The sequence below is a fragment of the Vidua chalybeata genome, chromosome 1 (genome assembly GCF_026979565.1).
Source record: "Vidua chalybeata isolate OUT-0048 chromosome 1, bVidCha1 merged haplotype, whole genome shotgun sequence".
Lineage (NCBI taxonomy): Eukaryota > Metazoa > Chordata > Aves > Passeriformes > Viduidae > Vidua > Vidua chalybeata.
In genome coordinates this window covers 38,922,172-38,943,838 of record NC_071530.1, presented here as the reverse complement: position 1 = coordinate 38,943,838, position 21,667 = coordinate 38,922,172, and the positions used below count along the sequence as shown (strand labels likewise).

The following is a 21,667-nucleotide window of genomic DNA, read 5'->3' as shown; positions in this document are numbered from 1 at the left end:
ACTTCTTTGAATTTGTCATGCTTAAATAGTTTGCATTGTTATGAGGGTTTGGGTTTTTTTAAACTCTTGTTTGGAAGACAGACAAGGGGAGAAGGAAAAAAAAAAGAGTGAGAGAGAAAGAAAACATTATCGTGGAGACTTGCCAGCCTTGACTTAGTAACCTGGCCATGACCCTCCAGCAAGTGTGTGTTTGACCCGGTCACACATGACTCTAGCTGCGTACTGTTGCTGGGCTATAAGTCCCAGATATTTTTACCATATATACAACAGGTGGGGATCACAGACAACAGAAAGAGGAAAACAAAGTCTCCCCTTGTGGGAAGACTCCCATTTTCTCCCTTGCAAAGAAAAAAGCACAAAGCAAAGAAGTTGTGCTACTACTTCAGTACTGGCACTTGCTGTGCTGGATCTTGTTTTTCCCCAGGGGTGGATGCATGGAGGTGGAGTGGGCTGAGGGCAGGAGAACCTCAGGGGAAGCCATGTGCAAATGTTAATCAACACAGAACAAATTACCACAGTCAAAAATCTTTCCTTATAGAGCTGGGTATGCATCAAAGTTCAAGAAGGAATGCTTTTTATTACAAGTGAACACAACATACCTGGACTAAACCTACAAAAACTGCAAACTGAGATATTATTACCAGGATTTTCAGAAGTACCTAAGAAACTTTGTTTTCCACATTTGAGGGTTTCTTTTTTATTTATGTCTTCATATCTGCACACATCTGCCTTAAAGCTACGATATTAAATATATTTATTCTATTTTAATTCTTGGTTACAGTTTTTGCAGCATTAATTTTAATCAAGTCAAGCATCTCTACCAGACTGACCTTAAAAAAAGGGTGGTATTCTGGAAGAAAGCCAAAGACACCCTCTAAAGTCTACTGGCTTGCATTTAGTCTGAAAAGAGGCATTCTACTTTCAACAGGGACATCAGAAGATGAAACCCCATGACCTTGTTTCTTTTTGAGGGTGCCCAATCCAAAATGATCCTTTTCTGTTATTTTAAAAGCTAATAGAGTATCTAACAGGTTTCCACTATGTGCTGCTCAGGATTCATACAGTATGATTGAAAAAACAACAGAACTAGGAAGAGGTAAAGGTTATAGAGCTCAGAAGCCTGGTCTGCAAGGACCAGACTAATGGACAAAACTGTATGCAAGGTCACCTAAAAAGAGTCTCAGACCCAGGGCACTTTAAGGGCCATGCAAAGGGCACAGGCTTCTGCTGCCAAAAGTATCTCAGACAAGGTGCAAGTCCCGATAGGCGCAGCCGAGTTGGCAGGAGTTCTCTAAAGCTGAAGTACTTTTTCTGCTACAACTCTTGTCAGCTAAAGAGCGATAGGGACAGCTGGCTTCTGTCCTGAAGCATCTGGGAGAAGAGGGGTCCTGCTGAACTCTGCCCTCCCCTCGGAGTACAAGAAGCAGTGAAGTACACTCTCTGCTCTGATATCCTCACCCTAATGAAGTTCCAAGTACAAATTTAGCCATTGCTCCACTGCAGCCAGACATACGACCAGGACAGTATTTTCTTCCCCCACCCTTCTGCATCTCATGCATTTAGACAGTGCACTATTTTGGGCAGGGCCTCAGAATGTGCTGTACAGTAACTGGCGCTGCAGGACTTTCCAGTGATATTCCAATTCAAATAATGCTAATGATCATGATCCTGCCAAGTCAAAAGATATTTGAAAGAATGAACCCTGAAAGGCCTCCACAGTCTTGAGGGGAGACATTACTTGCAAAGCAGGTCCTTAGAGCACTTTCATTTTAACTATTGTAGCATTTCAATGCTAAAACACAGACTAAATTTAAAGTATGATTTAAAAAAAAAAACAACTTCATATTCAACAAATGCCTCGCTGTTTATACACCAAGCTGTATTTGTCAACTGACAGAAAAAAAAAATGTTTACACTCGTTTGCTGCATTTTCCCCAGCTGAGAACTAGGAGAGAGAGAGCTGCATCATATTCCTTCATGCCTTTCATCAACAAAATTGCCAAGTTTCAATTGCAAATCTGTAATGTTAACCAGCAGAGTCATGTAACATAAGTCAGTGGAGTCAGTGGATACCGATCTGGGCCATATAACAGTATAGCCCTTTGAAACCTATTTTCATATCAGGTGATTAGGGCCAAGAAATAGTTTAGTGTCCTACTACCAGCATAGCAGAGCTATCCAGATTTTTTTGCTCTAAGTCATACAACAACAGTATCTATCTTCTAGTTATTTTTCTGTTCTACTCTCATAATATAATTTATGTTACTTAGCAGCTAACTTCTTCACAGGTTATATTATTCCCCCAAATAATCTCTACCAGTTGCCCATTGAAGAGTAGAGATTATTTTGTAACGTACTTTTCTGTTATGATACAATTTGGCCTCTTTATCAATCCATTAGTTAAACATGGCAATTCGGTCACCTGACTTTATGCTGGCATTTAATAAGGCACTCCAGGAGCCCCACATGCCAGCACATCTTCCGGAGTGACATTCCTGAACAGATTCCCTGAGTGACTCTCCTCAGGCTCTGCTGTCCCTGGCCACACAGCAACACCAGCACCGCTTCTGGTTCTGCCATATTTAGCAGTGTGAAAGATCCTTCTCTCTTCTACATGCTTATCTGATCTACAAGCATGGTCCCTGCCACTCCAGTACATGAATAATCCATGAGCATTCATATTTTTACCTTTGTAACGCCTAAGTGAGATAAGGGAAGAGCTATTCTAGCTTTACAGACAGGAAACAGAAGCACTGACAGTTAAAGAGCTTTATTTGCTTGCATCATAAATTCCTAGAAAAATGCAAGCAGTACCGAACTGTTTTTTGTTTTTTTTTTTTTTTTTTACCTGTCTATAGCACTAAGCAGTGTCCTCAAAATATAGCCTTACATGTCTTGCCCTAGGTTTCACATGGGATACATGACAAAGCAGGGAACTCTGTTAAGTCTCTGCTTGGCCCCTCTATTGCAGGGGCTCTGAAGCACCCCCAAGTCTGCATATGCACTCCACTCATCTGCCCACTGTGAGACAGGACAGGGACTGGGTGCCTCCTGCCTCCAAGAGCCACTGCTGCTGCCAGCAGGGAACTTGGGAGAGATGATGAAACCTTGCCTTCATTTTCTGATCTCTGCAGCCAGTTGAGAATCAGCTTTCTATAAGACTACCATCATATATACAATTACACAGAAATGCCCTAACAGGGAACTGACTTGGCTGAGAGAAATCCTGAATCCCCTCCTGAAGGCAGCACAGCAACAACTGTGTATTGCCAAAATACCCTCTACTCTTGACTGTACTATCCAAGCCTCACATACCACCAAGATGTTAAGTCTGAATCTAGCAGGGTAGTCTTATAAATTAAGTACGTATGACCTGAAAATTGCCAACACACAATCAGTTATTTCTGAAAGAAAACACCCAAAAAACCTTTGTCTGAAACTGCTGCATCTTTTTGTTGTGTCCTACAGTTAGACAGGGGGAGCTGTCACTGCACCACTTTTGGTACTTCTCCCAGCAGAGCCACAACTTTTGGCAAGTACATTCTCTACACACATATTTACAGCAGTTAGCAGTAAAGGACAATGAGGAGGCTGCAGCTGCTCCATAGATTTGCAATTTCTGGTTCTTAAGCACCAGCTCCACTAAACCCTGAGGTAGTATGTATAACTAACATCACCTTTTCAAAGAAAATTATACTGCTTTTCAGGCTGAATTTTTTTTTTAAGTTATGTCAGCAAAGCAGTTCTACATTTGGGTTTATGTGTCCGTATAGCCAGAGAGATGTATTTACACCTGAGCAAACGTGGAAAGAAGAAAGCTTGTCAGGATTAATTATATCAGGGCCAAGAACTGCATCTGGTTATACCTGTGTTACTCTCAAGACAGCCAGACTTAATGATGTGCTAGTAACTGAGAACAGGAGCGTCCTTCGCTAAATAAATGGCCAGGCAGACACCATGAGTGAGCCAGGGTGAAAGTAAGAGTAGAGACAGGATGGCCGCAGGGTTTGGCAGGCAGAGTTTACAGGGCAGCAGCTCATCACTTTGTATTAGGAGCCTACCTTCGAAATGAAAAAGAAAACATGTTAAATGAAAAAAAATAAATCGTATGGAAAACTGAAGAAAAACATCCGAAAGATGCTAGCTCTGTAGTTTTTTCAGGTCGGTGATTTTCTGCCTGTCCATTACCATGCAAAACCACATCAGTCTCAAGTGAAAATTCTGCATTTTCTGCATTACTGCAAAACTGAAAAATAGGATCTTCCTTAAAAAAAAACAAAAAACAAAAAAAAAAAAACAAACAAAAAAAAACCCAAACAAACAAAAAAAACATAATTGTGCCATCATCTGCATGAAGTTAGATTTTCCTTTGAAAATGGAATTGTCTTACAATTCAGGCCCTGGCTGCTTTACCTGTGAATTCCTATGGTCAGAACTTTATGTGGAATAAAGTGGTATAGTCAAAGAAGAGACACAAATGTAGAGAAGGTGAGAACTCTGACCTCTTTATTCTTTATGAAAAATAAGCCTATTTCTGTGGACTACTGATACAAATGTGGTGTAACAAATGCAGTGCTTTCCCTACAGGATCCAAAACTTTAAGAAATGGCCCACTGTAAGGAAAGAAACACTTAAAAATAAAAGGGGTCTGATTCTCTGATTCTTTTTTTCAGCTATGTTTTACAGTATTGCTACTCCATTGATTCCAAAAAAAGACTCTTGTAAACATAAATGGGAGAAAACCCAGATCGGGTATCATCAGTAATAAAAGAAAATTGCAAGGGCAATGAAATAGTTGCTATAATTTCCACACACATCTAGATATTTCACTAATTCATAAAGTCTCCATTTATAGTTATTAAATGTTTTATAGTGTTTTGAGGATTTTTATTTTTAAGTCTTTTCAAGCATTGAAACAGAATTAATTATTCTAAAGGAATGATTTTATTCTTCAGAACTCACCTCCTATCCAAGTTGGTATTAGTTTTTGGTATTACTATGTCTGCCAAATAAATTTTTTATTTCCTATATATTCAACATATCTTATGACACTATTCATCATGACTTTTTGCTGTGGCTTGAATCCAGCAATAAAAGGAATGTTTTAATATCTTTAATCATGTAATGCTATTACACAGTTGTTCAGTACCACATGGACAAAATAAAACTATTGTGCTCTCTTTGGAAATGCCATAAAACTGACTTGCTGTGTAATATTTTACATATCATTTCATTTCTCAAATTTTAGGACCATTAGTTCAGAACATTTTGATCTTAAAGTGTTTTCAAATCTTAAAATTAATAGAGTGACTCAATAAGAGTCAATTCAGTGATCAAAAGTACTTCAAGTTAGTAGAGTAGCAGTTAAAATGCTTATCATTACAATTAATTTGTATTACAGCCACACTGCTGGATTTCACTAATTGATTTATATACCCTCCTTTCCATACCCATTTACAAGGGCAATTATGAACTCCATCACATATGTTTAAATGGGATACATTAAAACATTATCTAGAAACTAGACTGCTGAGCTTAAAATCCTTAAGAACAGGTAAATTCTTCATTAATGGGTATGTTATCAACTCACTACAAACGGCCTATAACCTTTTAAGGCAGCACATGGTGCTAATATTTTACTTTTCATGGGCAGTTGGAGGTTGGCTCCAGTGATGAGCTCCACTGCTATCTTTAATTGTTTTTAAAATTGCATATTATAGGCAGCAATAAACACAAATTAGCATTATACCATCCACAGCTTTCTGCAAGGCATGGTTTCTATAAACAAGTTAAAACGCATACATCTGTAAATAATAAGTGTAAGTATGCTGAATTTAATGAATAAGGGCACTAAAAGAAATTGAACAGTAGGGGTTCAGCAATTAGAGTAACTGCCCATTTTATTAAAAATGTATTGTTTCCAGCTTTCACTTTAGAAAGCTTTTATTACTTTGCTAATTCTAAGTTTTGATTTCCTTTGAAAAGGATGTCTTATTCCTTATTTTTCTTTGACAGCCCCATCACACAGCAGTTGCCTTTTTTGCAAGGCACTGGACAACTGTGAAGCATTATATCTCCTTGCTCAGGATCTCACACTTGGGCCCTTGCTGCAGACCTTTGTTTGGCATTATGCCACCCAGAGGTATGATTCCTTATCAAGTAAGGTTTCGTACTACAACGAAGCTGGGATGAAACCTGCTGAACCAGCACACCCCAGGCAGCCATCCTTCAGCCCTTTCCCAGAGGTTACCAACATTCTGGCAGAGTGGGGAGGGGAGGAGCACACTTCCAGCTTCCCAGCCATGCCCCTTCAACCCAGGGCCATTTGCTGAAGCTGGCAAGGCTCAGGCCATGAAATGGAGCCATGAGTTTCCTGCTGCTGCTCAGCAGCAGCCGGCTGCAAGAGGACAGGGCAGTGTGTAGATTTGGAGGAGCAAAGGGAGCTTCTCAAACCAGGCAGATATCCCACACCCCATGTCTCCCACACCCCAGCATCACTGCAGTGAACCCCTGGGCTATCCTTGCTTGTACATGTATGTTTTACATCCATGTAGCTCACTTTCCAAGTAAGTGTTAAGATTATTCCTTACACTAGCCTAATTGCACCCACATCACTGCTCTGTGAAGGTATAATTAAAACAATCTATTATTTCCATTTAGACATGACACAATAACAGGAAAACTATGGCTTTCATCACTTGTGCTTATCTGCAAATAAGACAATCAGACCAAAAACAGACCTTTCTAACAACCTACAGCACATGTACGTTTCCAACATCTGAGACCAAAACAGGGACATACTCTGTCCTCCTTCACCCCCTCAGCCTGCCAGATTAGGGCAGTGCAGTACTAAGAGCAGTTCACCCCAACATTTCTGATGCTAATATAAGTAATTCCAATTTACAGAATATTTAAGAACTTTGTCACTGTCTTTTGAGAGAACAAATGAAATATAGAGTTTACCAAGCTGTAATGCTCACTTAAGTGGAATTTCAGTATTTTTAATTGAATACCTGTCAGACTAAAAATTGTAACACAGTGAGGAAAGTAACATGAAAACTAAGTCACTAACAAATTTCCTTTCCTTGTAATTCACAGCACCTTGGCATTGAGTTTATAAAATATTTTCATCGAGGTTGTTTTTTTTCCTTACGACTTTCCATCAGTGCAGTTAACATGGCAAACATCTCTCTGCCCCTCTCACAGTAGGTCGAGCAAAAGCTGAAATCTGGGAAGGAGCATGATGTCCCAGAGCCAACTGGTAGCAGTTCTCTTGATTGTGGCTCAGAGCACACTTCCACATTCTGCCTAGAAGATCTAAGATCAATAAAATATAACATTCACAAGAGCCTGGAGACAAGATCTGTGACTGGAAGGCACATTTACCAATATTCTCTTTTCTTATTCTCTACCTGCAGTAGATTCTCCTATTAAACTGTTGGAATGAGGAATGCTTATAATTTTACCTGTGCGTTGTCTGTCATTACTATTTTTACTCAGAAGTGAAAAAATATGCACACACTGTACTTCAGGAAAACACATATGTCCTAACAGTATTTCCCAGTCACCTGGTCTTTCTTATTCAATATCTACTTTCAGCAGTGATTCTTTTTTTTTTTTCCCCAGATAAGCTACTCACAACTGACTGCAATATCCCTGCCTTGCAAACAGGAAAAACATCAGCCATACTATATATAGAATATGACAAAAAGAAAGTACTCTGTTTCCAAAGAACTGTAAAAGAAACATTCAGTCCTAGTAGCTGATGCCCCAAGAAACTTAAGGCAAAACATACTCTGAAAAAGTGAAGCTATTTTCCCCCTGTGAGGTTAAAATCCAGAGGATCTCTGGTTACTGTGCTCTAATAATTTTAAAATGTCTATATTATGAATATCCACTACTACACTACGTATATAATTATGTTTCATAAAACACACCTTTTTTTAAGGGGGAAAAAGCCCCTTTTCCTGCCATGTTTGAGAGATTTGGGCCATTATTTTCTGAGAAATTAGGCTAATATTTACAAATGCTTTTCCAGTTGTCACAGTTCATTCAGTGCAATCTTCCCAAACTTTCCGAAGGACTGCTTTAGTGCCTCTGCCAATACCCAAAGAATTCTGAGGACACAGCCAAGTATTATTGCCAGCACACTAAGGCTATTAAAAAATGTAGATAGCTGTGAAACTGTCTGTAAGACTACCATTTCACTTGAAGGTCCAAAAAACCTCCAACCTGTGGCACTACTATTTCACTGAGTCACTGTGACAAGGCAGAGCAGCCATTTTAAGGAATTAGTAAAATCAGCAGAGGATTGTTGGTTAGAAATCATTGCTTTTATTTCTTAGTATTTGTACAAGTCTGGCAACTGCACAGCTACACAGAGTTGCCCCAAACTGTAATATAAACTAGGCAAGCTTTCCTCAGAGTAAGTTCAATATGCTTTCCATTACTTCCCATTTTAAGGCCTGATCCTGTTTTGCTTTTCATTACATGGACTTGTCAGAAATTTTGGAAAAATCTTCTTAGTTCTTTTCCCACACTTTACCCACCAGACAGAAGTTTGTCATCCAAAGATGACAACCTACAAAAACAGTAATTTTTTAAAAAGTTTAACCTGTGAGCTCATGGGATGCTCTTTGAGAAAACTCACTTCTGACCACCTTACCCTGGGACCAGACAATCCCAGTGGGACAGGGGCACATTTTGGAAAGCTCTCATACCACCCAGGAACAGGGAGACCCTGCTGTTTCACGGCCCCCTCGGCATTTGCAAACCAGTTTGCCTGATCACTGGCTTCTATTGTTTCCTGAGATAAGCAGGGCCCCAGTGAACAATTAGAGCTTTCAATAAATAATCTGTAAGCACATTCATTTGATTTACTGTTATTTGATATAGCAGTTAGTTTCAATGGGGCAGTTACTATTGATCACTTAAAGTAGTACAGACAAACATGAAACACTTCCAGAACTCCATGGATTATTACTCTTTATCTGCCACTCATCTGGGTTACTTGTAATGGTTGTGAAATTTAAAATCAATAACAACAATTAGTGTTTGTTATACTCCGAGGAATGAATCATGTGAAGTATGTTTTGTTACTAAAATGAAATGCTGAAGAGCTTGAAAACAGGAAAGACTCTTGTAAATAGCAAAACTCTAAAAGAATTTCTCTTGGTACTAGAGAGTGTCCAATAAAGAGGGTAAAGAAAATTAAAAGTAGGTATTTTAAGTGCATTCAGAAGTACACACACAATTTTAAAAATGTATCAGTAGGATTTTCAAAGGAATAACTTTCAATGAAACTGATGAGAAAGATGCACCCAAATTTTCCTTAGAAAATTCCACTGCAAGTCCTACAATTTCATACTCTTTGACCTCTATAGGAGTATTGGGCTGTTAATCATGGCAGGACTTGCTCCTACGTAGATAATTGGAGATAAAGGAAAAGCTATGATTCTTTTTCCAACCAGCTTTTACTGGAGATTATCACAAAAAAAAAAAAAAGTCTAGAAGATGAATTAAAAAAGAAATTGGTGAAAGCTGGAAACAGATTTTCATGTATATATGTTGAAAAACACCTTCTCTCTTCAGAATTTTTATTAATTTATATAAACAATTGTGAATCTAATTAAATGAATGGAAATAACAGTATTTTGAGATCTCTGCTAAAGTAGTAATGCTACATAATTAAAATGCAAAACAATAAGAGATATATTTTATCATTAAACTGTAACCAGAGCTCCATGTGAAATCATCCATTCAGAAGAATTGTTTTTCATCAATTATTTGTTATTTATCTGATGTAAATATAAGAAGGTCTAATTAAAATGTATGACTCCTTATAAAGCTTCTTGTCATTAAGACCAATGAAAGAAAACTGAAGACCATAATGAAATAATTATGTTTGCCTTTAAGAATCCTCTTCAACAACACATGGTAGTACCACACTAAATTAAAACATCAGGAACTAAATTTCTCTTGCATCTATTTCCATTTTCACTAATTATACCCCCAAGCTTTCCAATAGACCAGGCCCTGAAATTCTTTTGAAGCTGAAACAGCCTAAGGAACAGCAACCTTTTCATAGTAATGGACTTTGAAGAAGAAACAAAGGTAACGCAGCCCTGGAAGGATTAATATTTCAAATAGAGTTATCATGTGAAAATATGTGTTTATTTGAAAAATGGGGAAAAGATTGTTGATAAAAAGCCAAATATGTGTTCCAAGGAAACCAATACTCTGATTTAATCTCATTTGATTGCGTCATTCCTTCCTAACCTCTTTTTCTCAGCGTATTTTCTTGTTCTGCACAGAAATTCAAGTTAGCAAAAGCATAACAAACACAGTACTGCTGGGCAGTGCCAGTATACCACACTGTAACTGAGCTCTGCTTTCACATTTTGGTGAAGGTGAAAAATTGCAATGTTCATAATGGACTCCATTTCAGGGAGATGGGAACAGCTATTTGCCCAAACTGCCTCTAGACATGCAGTGCATCCTAACACACAGCTCATGCTTTAACCACAAATATCTTGCAGGACCTCACCAAAACACAGAGAAAGGAAAGGATTCGGATAAGGAAGAGGAAAAAAAAAAAAAAAAAAAAACACAGGAGGATATGAGTCAGCTCTGAATTCTTGCAGGCAGCTGAAGGCTTCTTTTCAAAACTTCAGGGAGATAATGGATCCTTCTTGGTGTGGTGTCAGAGAAGTGAATGTGGCAATAGGCGCAAAGCATTAGAAAGATGAGCAGTTCACATACCTAACCTGCATAGCATGTGACTATATGTGCAACTAGAAAAACACAGCTGGAATGTGCTCTCCAAATAGAGAGAGGAAGGCAGAGGTTCACTAGGGGATGAAGACTTGGGAAAAGTAGCTTGCCCTGTTAGCTTCTTGATAAAAGACATCGGTGATTTGCCATTTGTTCTGCATTTTACACATTAGCATTCAAAATGTAGAGTGAAATCAGAAAGATCTTTAGAAAGGCCAAGACTTTCCAGTTAACCTCTAAGGAGGATTTGACATATACCCTCACCCAGTAACTAATAAAATTTCTTCCTCAGCTGAATGAAAAGAGCTATGCTAACAACAAAGCAATACTAAGGATTACTCTGCAAGATGAGGGGAAAAAGAAAAAAAACCTCCTCAGACCAAAAGTTGAAAGGCAGTAGAATGAACAATGGCTTAAAACCAAAGAAAGAACCTCCAAGCTCAGGACCTGATCTTAACAATAAGAAAGTTCACCCATGCGTGGCATTTTAGCCAGTCCTTTCACTTGTGCCCTATGCCAAAACCTGCAGGCTGGTGGATCAGTGAGGGTGGATCCCTGTGAAGGAAGGAAAGTTTGTAGAGAAGTTGGGACCTTTGATTAGAGCAACCCAGAGAGGAGTGCAAAATCCCGAGCGAGTCAAGCTTTGGGGGGCACAAGCGTTTCCCTGTGCCTAAACCAAGGTCCTAGGGGAAGCATCTGCCTTGCAGATCCACAGCCCTCGCCCAAGGGCAGGTCTGGGTGTCAGGTATCGCCAGATGGCACTGTGACACAGTTTTCCAACTCCTTTTTCTTCATGAGAGAGTGAATGTTCTGTCTTGGAAAGACGGGCAACCCTGGTCTTCTTGTCAGTTTTTGAGTAGAAGATGAGGAATTAAAGTGGCAGAGAAGCCTGTTTCCTGCCCCGGGCTCTGCCCACAGCTACTCCCTGAGCAAAAGTGCTGGAGGCTCCGAGACCCCCAAAAGACAGGGCACAGCTGTGCTGCGCCTGAACACCTCTGTCCCAAACTGGTATTTGTGAACAAGTGAAATACTTAAATCAACTCAGATGATGTTACATTCACTTATCATGCAAGAACCTAGAAATCCTCTTGGTATCAGTCACCAGCTGGCAGAGGAGTGATTCTGGTACAGGACTGGAAGATAAAGGAACTCTCGTAGGAGATGAGATGCATACCTCTATATGATGTGCTGCTGTGTCATCAGCCAGCCTGGCAGAGAGGACCAGCAGAGTGGTTTAATGGCCACTTCAGGAATTACCTCAAACTGCATTCAGATTAAAAAAAAAAAATAAAAAAAATTGGACGATTCAAGAGACATTTTGTGTTCTTTAGCTGTATTGGTGGGGTGGTTTTTTTTTTTTGGTTAGTTTTCTTTTGATTTGTTTTGTTGGGGTTTTTTTTGGGGGGGAAGCAGTAATTGAACCATTTCTTCCACTGTTTCTATCTTACAGGCACAAATGGCTTTCTATAATCAAAGGACCCACTGAAGGAAATCTGTGTTAGATCAAACTGTGTTTTTTGTCTCCAGTTGGTGCAACACTGGTCAACCTGTTTAATTGTTCCACACCTCTCCTATGCATCTTTAAAAGACTGATCCTTCTTTCTTAATCAGAAAAGATGCTGGATGTTTATTGTGCTGAAAATCCAGCACAGTGACATGAACTTTTACTGGTATTTCCTAAAAGTATCAGTACACAAATACACCAAAGGCTCACTCATACAACCACTCTGTCTCTGAAACTTATTAAAATTGAGGGTGGAGGGTTGAGTGCATTTAAGTGCTTCACTAGATAAGGCTGTAAAAGACAAAGACATCCTTAATTTGTCATTTTATTTTTCAAAGATTCTTGCTAAAAATACTATGTGAGCCTAGAGAAAAATATTATGGTTCAATGGAAAGAGATCCTCCAAACCATTAAAAGAAACTAAGCGGTGCTAAAAAAAATCCCTTTGTTACAAGACATTTCTCTGCTTTTTTTCTTAGGGGATGCACTTAGAGGGCAAACTGTAAGTCACTGAAAGTGCATAAAACGGAAATCCTTACAAACTATGGATGGACTCTAAAATCATGTCCTTAGTGGTGAAGATCCAGAGCACTCTGAGAATTTATAAATACTCATTCAAGCTTTAACCTATTAAACCTATACAAGTGTAGCCTGCATGTGTATATTTAACTTATATAGTTTTATGATATTCAGTTTATATATGGTATAAGCAGGGGGAAGAAAAATCACCTTGTCCAAGGGGAACAGAAGGTATATTATATACTTTGTGTCTAGGATTCTTTAACGCAGACTTGCTGGATTATATTTCCATCTCTCTTAACAAAAGTATTTGAAGAAGATTCAAGGCTCAAACAGAACACTAAAAGAAAGTGGGGTCAGTTATATAAGGGCTAGCTCTAGTTTGTTAAAAGTTTTTTTCCTACCCACTCCCAAATAAAGGGACAAAGAAGTGAACATTGTGGGAATGTGTTTCTAAACCACATGATATCCTTATCAGATTGTCATGTACAAGGGAGGTTCTCACACAGGGACCCCATGCTGGTGAGCTGACCTGTCACATGATGCAAGTTCTACACTCCTATTCAGATTACTAAAATGAGCTGAAGAAAGCTAGATTTCCCCTCCTCCCTCCCCCCCCCCCCCAAATAAGCAAAATGCACAGTGACAGAAGTCATGTTAATTCGCTGCCACTGGGAAAGCAATCCTGAGCAGCTGCAAATAAGTGAGTATATGAAGACGATAATCTGGCTATTAAAATCTATACCACAATTAATATCTGCTGAGCAGACTGTTGCAGAGAAGCAAACAGAGAATCAGAGAAACCTATGAGTCAGACAATATACAAGGGAAAAAACTCAGTTGATTTGTAAATTTATGGAAAGAGAGTAATATATTTTTATAAGCAAGTCCTACTTTATCATATAAGTGTCTCTATTTTCACTGTTGATGTTGTGAACACTGTCATTGAATTACTTTTTCATGTTTGGGCGAAGTGGAACAGTCCTGTAAACATTTTTAATATTAAATGAAGGTTTTAAATAGTATTTGATCATTCAAATATATGGCCTGCTTTAAAAAGTGCTGAGGGAGCTCCTAGATGCTCAGCATATTTGGAAATGAAGCCATGAAATGTGAATTTAGGATGCTAACTTTAGGCTACTGTTTCTGACATTCTTAACTTTTGAAACACATTTGCTCATGCAACGACAAGTTAATGAAATACCAGACCTTAGATTATTTTTAAAAAGACAGTATAAAATCCATGGTTTTGGATGCAAGTTGCTTACAGATTACAATATGGAGGAACAGCTAAGATTACTGTGACCAAAAAAACTGTACAGAATCATTTCCACATTATATCAGATTGTTTCTTTTATACCTGGACTATGGTTCTCATAAAAAGGTGGCAGCAGTAAGACATTACTCCTCGTTTGCCTGCTAGAAAATCCAGTTTTGTTACCCTCCTGACTATATTTTTCCTGAAGCACAGAGAAGATTATTATTCTGTTACTTTAGAATAGTTTTGAGCATTTTGCGGCTTGCATTTTCGTGGTTCCGTTTGGTTTGAAAGGGTTTGGATTTCAGCAAGAAGTGGCATGGGTCACAGTGCATGGGGACAGACTTCATGCACATGAGCAAAGGTCAAAATCAATCATAGCTTTGTATTTCCAGGCCTATTACTTTTGGCAGTTTACCCTGCCAGAAGGGGGCTAAAATGTTTGCCTCCCAAAAGGAGTAAACATCAATAGGGGGCAGGAATATAACCAGCCTCTCGACCACTCGGCAATGAGAAATGAGGGTAAAGGATCCCCTCCTCGCTGCAGCCACTATGACATCTTAATGTTACATGAAAATGCAACATTTTCAGCAAAAAGTTGAAAGATTTCACAGCACAGTGACTTGAAAAGGACAATAGGCCTATTTAGGCAATTACATTATGCAGGCTTTGTTATTAGGCAGCCCTGCTCAGCCCCAGAAAGTCTGGATAATCAAAAGTGTCCAAGTACAGGAAGGGGAAAAGTACAACCCCACCCTCCCGCACAGCCGCTGCCAGGACCTCTGGATTTGAAGGGTAAAGTCTATTTACCGAAGTTCCTTGGCCATTTTATACATCAACTGATATCCTTCCTCATGGGGCTGCGTGCTACAGCCTAGCAAAGCTCTGGAAAGCCCTCTGAAACCACAACTAATTTGGCCCCAGCCGCCCGCCCCTGTAAATTCAGTGCTCAGAAGCTGCTGCCAGCCCCCCAGGCAGGAGAGGGATGTTCCCCCCCGGCTCGCACGCATACCAGGGCCGGTCCCCACGGCCAAACAGATCTGGAAACTCATCACAGCTGTGCTCTGCTTTTGAGGTCTCAATAGGACGGGGCATAGAGTGGCCGACCGCGGCAGACAGCAGTCCTTCCGAGCACAATGTCCCTTTCACAGCCCCGCTCCCAAATCTAAATGCTGGCTGTGTAACACAGCCGCACTTCATCGGCTGCGTAAAGGGCGGTATATAAATTAGACCTGAGCAAAACCAGTCACTTGGCGTGTTTTGGGGAGGTGGGACTGTAATCCGCCGAGCAGGGCGCCTCGCTCCCCCGAGCAAAGCCCCTCGGCTTGGCCGGGCTGCGGGGCTGGTGTGACGCACACATGGTTAACAAAAACCGCTCAGCAGTAAGTAGGGATTTCACTGGATGTGAAGATGACTAACTTCGCTGTCTGAAACACTATCTCCCTCTTTCAACTCCTTAACTTCACCGTAACCCTCTTCAAGGCATCGCCTCAGCCTGGCTTTGTTCTGACAAGTTGCACCTTTGCTGAACAGACTCATTAGGCAAGCAGGGAGTCACCCAAAGATACATTGCTTTTCCTCCAAGCTTATCCCACCCTGACTTCACCAGCAAAAGCCTCTCATCATTTTTGTCTGCAGGAGTTTTTGACAGAGGTGCATGTCCATTAGGGTTTTCCTGTGCCAGCAGCCGAATCAGACTAACTGCATCACAGCCTATGTAGAGAATAGTTTTCCCCTTTCAGTTATTTTGGAAGAAAAATATCCCCACTTTTTTTTTTTTTTTTTTAATGAAGTGGATTAGAAACAAACATTTTTTTTTCATCACATATTTCAGAGAATTAACCTAGACATATAAAAATTTAAACAAAGACTCTATCCCTAAGCAAATCAGTCCTAGCCATTTAGCTGTAAAGTTTATAGATGAACTTCAAAGAAAATAACCTGGTTCAAACAGATCTTGCCTTCTGGGCACTAGCAAACACACCTGCAGCAATTTGATACTTGGGAATGCAGATTACAAGTCCTTCACTTCAAAATGTTTGTTTTTTAATTCAGAAAGATGAAAGAAAATAAAGTCGTGAGCTTTTTTTTTTTTTTTTTTGTGGAACACAGATGTTTCCAGTGCTTGCGGAGAATGGGAACGTAACCCAAACATTGCAATAATCCAGAATTTTGAAGGAAAACGCATGCTTTCGGGAGTCCTACATCTTCATGAACTTTCTGAAAGTTATACCCGCTAGCTCGGGTAGGCAAACACTTCCTACCAAACTGAAATAAGAACTGTATATTACGCGAGCCTCAACATCCCAGTGTGTTCTGCTGCCATATCCATAACTTTTGACTTCATCAAATTTTGTATGCTTCTAACCCTAAGGAAATTATATCTTCTTGATAAAATTAGCTGAAACACTACATAATGCCAAAAAAACTTACTCATTTTGGGCCTGCTCATTTGTTTTTTTGCATTAAATGGAGACTAATGAAGACTTTTTTTAATAGGCTTTTCCAAGGTCATATCTCCATTCTTTGCAGCTCCTGTCTCAGGACCTGTCCTGTTCCCACTTCCGCAGTATTTAGCTAGCTCATGTTTCACCAAAAGTTACTGGTTTTCTCTCAGTATTTGCTGCCACTGCACTATGAGAGAGCAGAATATTCTACCTTACTTAAGAAACTATAAATTACTCGTTCTTACAATCTTAACTCTTTTGTCCTCTTAAGAACTATCCTTGTCTAATTTAATTATACCGACCTGATTTTTATCTTACGACAAAAGGTGCGAGAACAAATTACAATTAAAAGTGAAGTTGGTTCTGGTCTCATTTCTGAGTCCACAATTTTCTTTGCAAACAAATAATTTCGTTTTGTATCTACAACAATAATAACTAGAATCAAATAAAACATACACTCATATGAGTACAAAGTCAGGGGGGTTTTTCGTATTCTTGTAACACACCGTGCAATATGCAGTGGCTAACAGTTGTGTTGCAAACACAGGGCAGGTTTTTCCTCCCACAGTGAAGAGGAAAAAAATACCACACAAGTTAAGGTCATGTTTGGGTTGTGTCTTATCCTCTATTTTTACTTTGCAGACCCTCATGGACTAGAAAATTCATGATGCTGCAGGAGTGCACTAGCTTAGTGAATTGTAACAGTATTAACGTACGGAAGATGTGCTGAAGTTGGAGACCTACAGCATTCTGCCCTAAACCCTGCAATGGCCAATTTTGTCAGCATTTCAGTTGAAACCCTGATGCTGTCTGGGATTGTTACTGGCCTGCTCTGAGTTTGTACTACCCATGTACTATTCCCTCAACAACCATTTACCTTTTACTCTACAAGCACGTCTCTATCAAAGCAATATTTCTAAGGCCTAAGGCAATGGCTGCAGGTGTACTGGCTTGGATTTTTTTTTTGCAGAGCCAAAAATTAAACAACAAATTAGACCAAAAAAACCCTATCACAATTCTAACAATTACAAGATTTGATTATTATTACGTTACATCAAATCACAGAGGTCTTCGTAAAAATGGAGAATCAGGAAATGCTAGAGTTAGAATTGAACACTGCTATCTTTGTATTTATAAGCACTGGAGCAACCTTTAAACTATTAATAGCTTTATGGACCACAACATTTCTAGTTCTGTCATATTTTCATGAGATGCAAGATAAAAATCTTAACCTTTGAGAGAATTTTAGTATTTCATAATCTGTTTATATATTCACTGATGCATAAACTGCTTACACTTTCTTCAAAACTGAAAACAAAATTTGCTCTAAGGTTTCAAATAGAAATCTTAATTTCTGTTTTCCCACATTTGTTTTTCCACATTTCTATACCATTAACTTTCACAGTTCAAATTATAGCCACTGTATTATGATTCAGGTTTCGACCCGATTTTAAATTCCCACAAAGTGAAGACTAATCCTACTGCTTATGAAGTTACAAGACTGGATTCCTGAATGCATTTTCCTGTATTTTTATTTACTCTTGTTAATATGAGTTTTTTTGATTAGCTAAACTTTCCTGTTATCAACACTTGTCTCTTATCACAGACCCTAGGCAAATGACATATTTACCACTCATTCCATTCTGATAAGGGTAATCCTGTGTTTAACTTGCCCAAGAACAAACACCATATATTTTGTTTTTAAGAATCCTGCTTCTAGGTATTAACAACATACAAGAGAAAGAGCAGGACATTTTAAAGCCAAGAGTTATTTAAAGAATATTTTGCAAGTGTAAGCTTTTAATGACAGTATATATGCTTCCTACTCCAGGAAAGTTTATTTAATTCCAAGTTTCCGCAATATCATCACTGAAGTTATACTAAAGTTTAAACCATAAAAGAAGGAAAACACATTTTTAGTAAAACATCTGGTTTGGATTTTTGTTTTTGCTAAATGAAGCTCTCCCATAGCTAGTAACACTATTTTGAAGTAGAAGCTTTGTTTCATATTTTGTTTGAAGCATTTTGAAAACAGTGTGAAAATAATAAATATCCCATGCTGAACTTCACAGTCTCCTTTAATTGTAAAGACATCAAAACATTTGCAGTGTTGTAGGCCGCTAGTCACTGATTTTTACAATTCTGTTTTCATTACTCAACCCACACAAATGTCATATGGTGTCTGAAAACTTTTGAGCCGAGTGAAACACATTATTTCACCAAACACTCTTAAATTTATTTTTCAATTACCTACTCCACCCCTTTGAAATGTCAAAGGGAGAACTCTTCTAATTCCTAGTTAACTTTTTAACATACCGCAAAACAGAAATTTCCAACAGCATTATACAGTTAATGGTGTACTGAAGTGTTCGAGAGCGTGCTAAAAACATTTTGATAGATAGCCAAGTCATTTATCTAAATCACTGTCAGAGCAGTGAAGCATCCTGCAAGCTTTTAAGCACAGTATAAGGTGATGTTTTCTGGCACTTTTTGTCATTCCTCAAACTTGAAACTGGGGTGTTAAAATACTGCTATTGTTTATCATCTATATATTTCAGCAACAAATGAAGACCCTATAACATAGTAACACATTTTCAGAATGTCCTACCACTAACTCTCACTCCTCTGTTAACAGTGCATCGCTGTCTGAATCTCAAGGTATAGAAATAATTGATGGTTAAACTCAAAGGGTGTTCACAGTAAGTAGTTTTCTAGCAAAACAGCAACTTCTTAGAGCAACAAAGTGAAGAAGAAAGGTGGCAGCAAGGTCAGTACAAAGAAATATTGCCTTTTCTTCAGAAACTTATAACTACTGTCTGATTTTTGGAATGGCAACCTACCCACTGCAATTCCACATCTTTGCAAGAACTGTAGAGATCAACATTTTAATTGCTTGGCTGCTCTGCTAAAATGCACTTCAAGACAACATGCATCCTGATTAGCAAATGTGCTACAAAATTAGATTAAAGGGGGGGGGGGGGGGGGGAAGCTACCACAGAGCTGTTATGTAAATTCGTCTTTCACTGGTTGGAGTTTTGCAAGTATTTGCTGTATTACATTACGATTTTCTGTGTTCCTGTGTGGCTCCACAACTGTTGTTAGGATCAATACGCCACATGAGAAGGGATAAACAGAAAGAAGTCCGGTGCTTCTTTCCTCTTTCCTTTCTGCCAAAAGGAGGGAAAAAAAGCTTTGCACGAAAACTCACCCCACCCCTCATTACCTCTGCACTTAATTACCAGTCTTTCTTTTTTAAACACATGCAAGTAAATAAATTAAATAAATAACAACAACAACAATTATAATAATAGTAATATCTTTAAAGTGGAAAAATAACAGTTGGGACCTACATTGAGCACTGTGCCGGTGTTGCCACTCTGTTTGTGCCAATCCACTGAAGCATGCTTTTAGAGCCTTCTCCTGGAGCATGCAGGAAGACGGACTCGCAGTGTAGAAATCCAGCATCTGAGCAGGGCTCACTGCTAGAACGTCCATACAGTCAAACATGATTCCCCCTGCACAGAATGCCTGCGAAAGTGCTTTCCTCTAGGTGTGGAGGAAAATGGCACATAAAAGTACACCCAACTCCATCAAACTCTGCCCCTTTTTTGGCACGTAGGCTGTTGGTCTTTTTCCCAGACCAGAATCATGAATTATGACAGACAACACAGCTAAAAGCCTGTAATTGATCCAAATGATCATTTACCATTTTCCAGGCTGCCCAGCCAATCCAGCAAGATGGGGGGATGCGAGCCGCATTCCAAGTTTTAGCTACCATCAATTTCCCCCCAAAATTTCTTGAGAGTCAGTCCAGCTCCTGAGACGCTTGCCGGGTGTGTGCCGCGTCCCACGCCGTGCCAATCGCCCACCTCCCCGGGATAAAACAGCTCCGGTGGAGGCTCGGGATCCCCCTCGGCCGTGAATAGATGCTTCTGCCTCTGAACAGCTCACTTCCTACTACTTGTGTCACAGGGAATGAAAGATTGAATTGCCTAATATATGCGAGTGAACTTTCCGTGAACCCTTCCCAGGCTGCTAACCTTCAAATGACCCAAGCGGTCTGACATCACCAGCTCCCAGGATTCTCACACGCCTTCACAACTCCCAGCAGCCCTGCAAAAAAGCCCGGCGGGCGGGCGGGCAGGCAAAGGCGAGCCCCAGCCCTGCCGGAGTCGCCCCGCGGCCGCCGAGCGGGCGGGTGCGGACGGCGAGCGCAATTTACAGAAAGATCCAAAATAATAAAGTAATTAAAAAAAAAAAAAAAAAAAGGCCAAACACAACAACAAGGGGGGGGGGGGAAGTAAAAAAAAGCGGTGTTTTCAGCGGTTGCAGGGAAAGGAGAATTTGAAAATTCCAGCTCAATTTGCCGAAAGTTGGGTGCCCCCCTCCCTCACACACGCACACACACATTCCTTTCCTCCCCGGAGAGGCCACGAGCGAGGCGCAGGCGCTGCCGCTGTTCCACAGCCAGGGACACGGGCTTCGCCCCAGCTGCTGGGCTGGCGGGCTGGGCTTGGGAGCAGCCTCATCCCGACGCTGCCTCGGCACACGCCAGCGGGGACCCGCTCAATGCCACCCGCGGGGACCCCGCTCAATACCACTCGCAGGGACTGTGGCCGGTGCCAGCCCCACTCCCAGCGGGGAATCTCAGGGGCTCGTCCCTCCTGGGGGGGGGGGGGGGCGGTCAGGCCCCATCTATCCGGACCAGCCATCCCTCACCCCAGCTCCTAAGTCACCCAGCGCTCCCTGGCTTCCGCGACTGGTCAGATTTGGCACTGCCCGGGAGGGTCTGTCCCCACGACTGAGCCCAGGGGAGAAAGCAGCTACGCATCCCCTCTTCTCCCTCCCCAGCCTCGCCGCCGCCGGGTCCTGCCTGTCTCTGATTAGCAGAGAGGGGCTGGGGCCGCTCGTGTAGCCCCGGAGGGGCTGTATCGGCTTTCAGAGGGCTAATGAGCCCCAGCTCCCCGGGAGGGGAGAAAGGCCACGAGCTAATCCATGGGGAACAGGACCCAGCCCATGGTGCTGAGCGGGAGACCTCCCCGGGGCTGGGCGCCCCGGCCAAGCCCTCGCAGCCACTCTGAAGGCAAGGGGCTGCCCCCACACACTGAGGTTCGCGCTAAACCACGCCGCCGAAAGCCCTCCCTCATGGCCGGTCTAGGTGTCAAA

At 40.6% G+C, this 21,667-nt stretch overlaps 1 protein-coding gene across 4 annotated transcripts in view; it reads right to left on the bottom strand.

The window, feature by feature from the left end:
- Positions 1-21,667, bottom strand: part of RARB (retinoic acid receptor beta) — a 204,351-nt gene that overhangs the window by 71,365 nt on the left and 111,319 nt on the right. Inside the window, exon 1 of one of the 4 annotated variants that reach the window (XM_053935188.1) lies at positions 19,852-20,347. The exons of the other annotated variants lie outside the window; for them this stretch is intronic. Within the exon in view, the coding sequence (XP_053791163.1) occupies positions 19,852-20,008 (157 nt within the window). The 5' untranslated portion in view covers positions 20,009-20,347. Of the gene's footprint in view, positions 1-19,851; positions 20,348-21,667 lie in introns of those variants that run through there. 4 annotated transcript variants of the gene reach the window in all.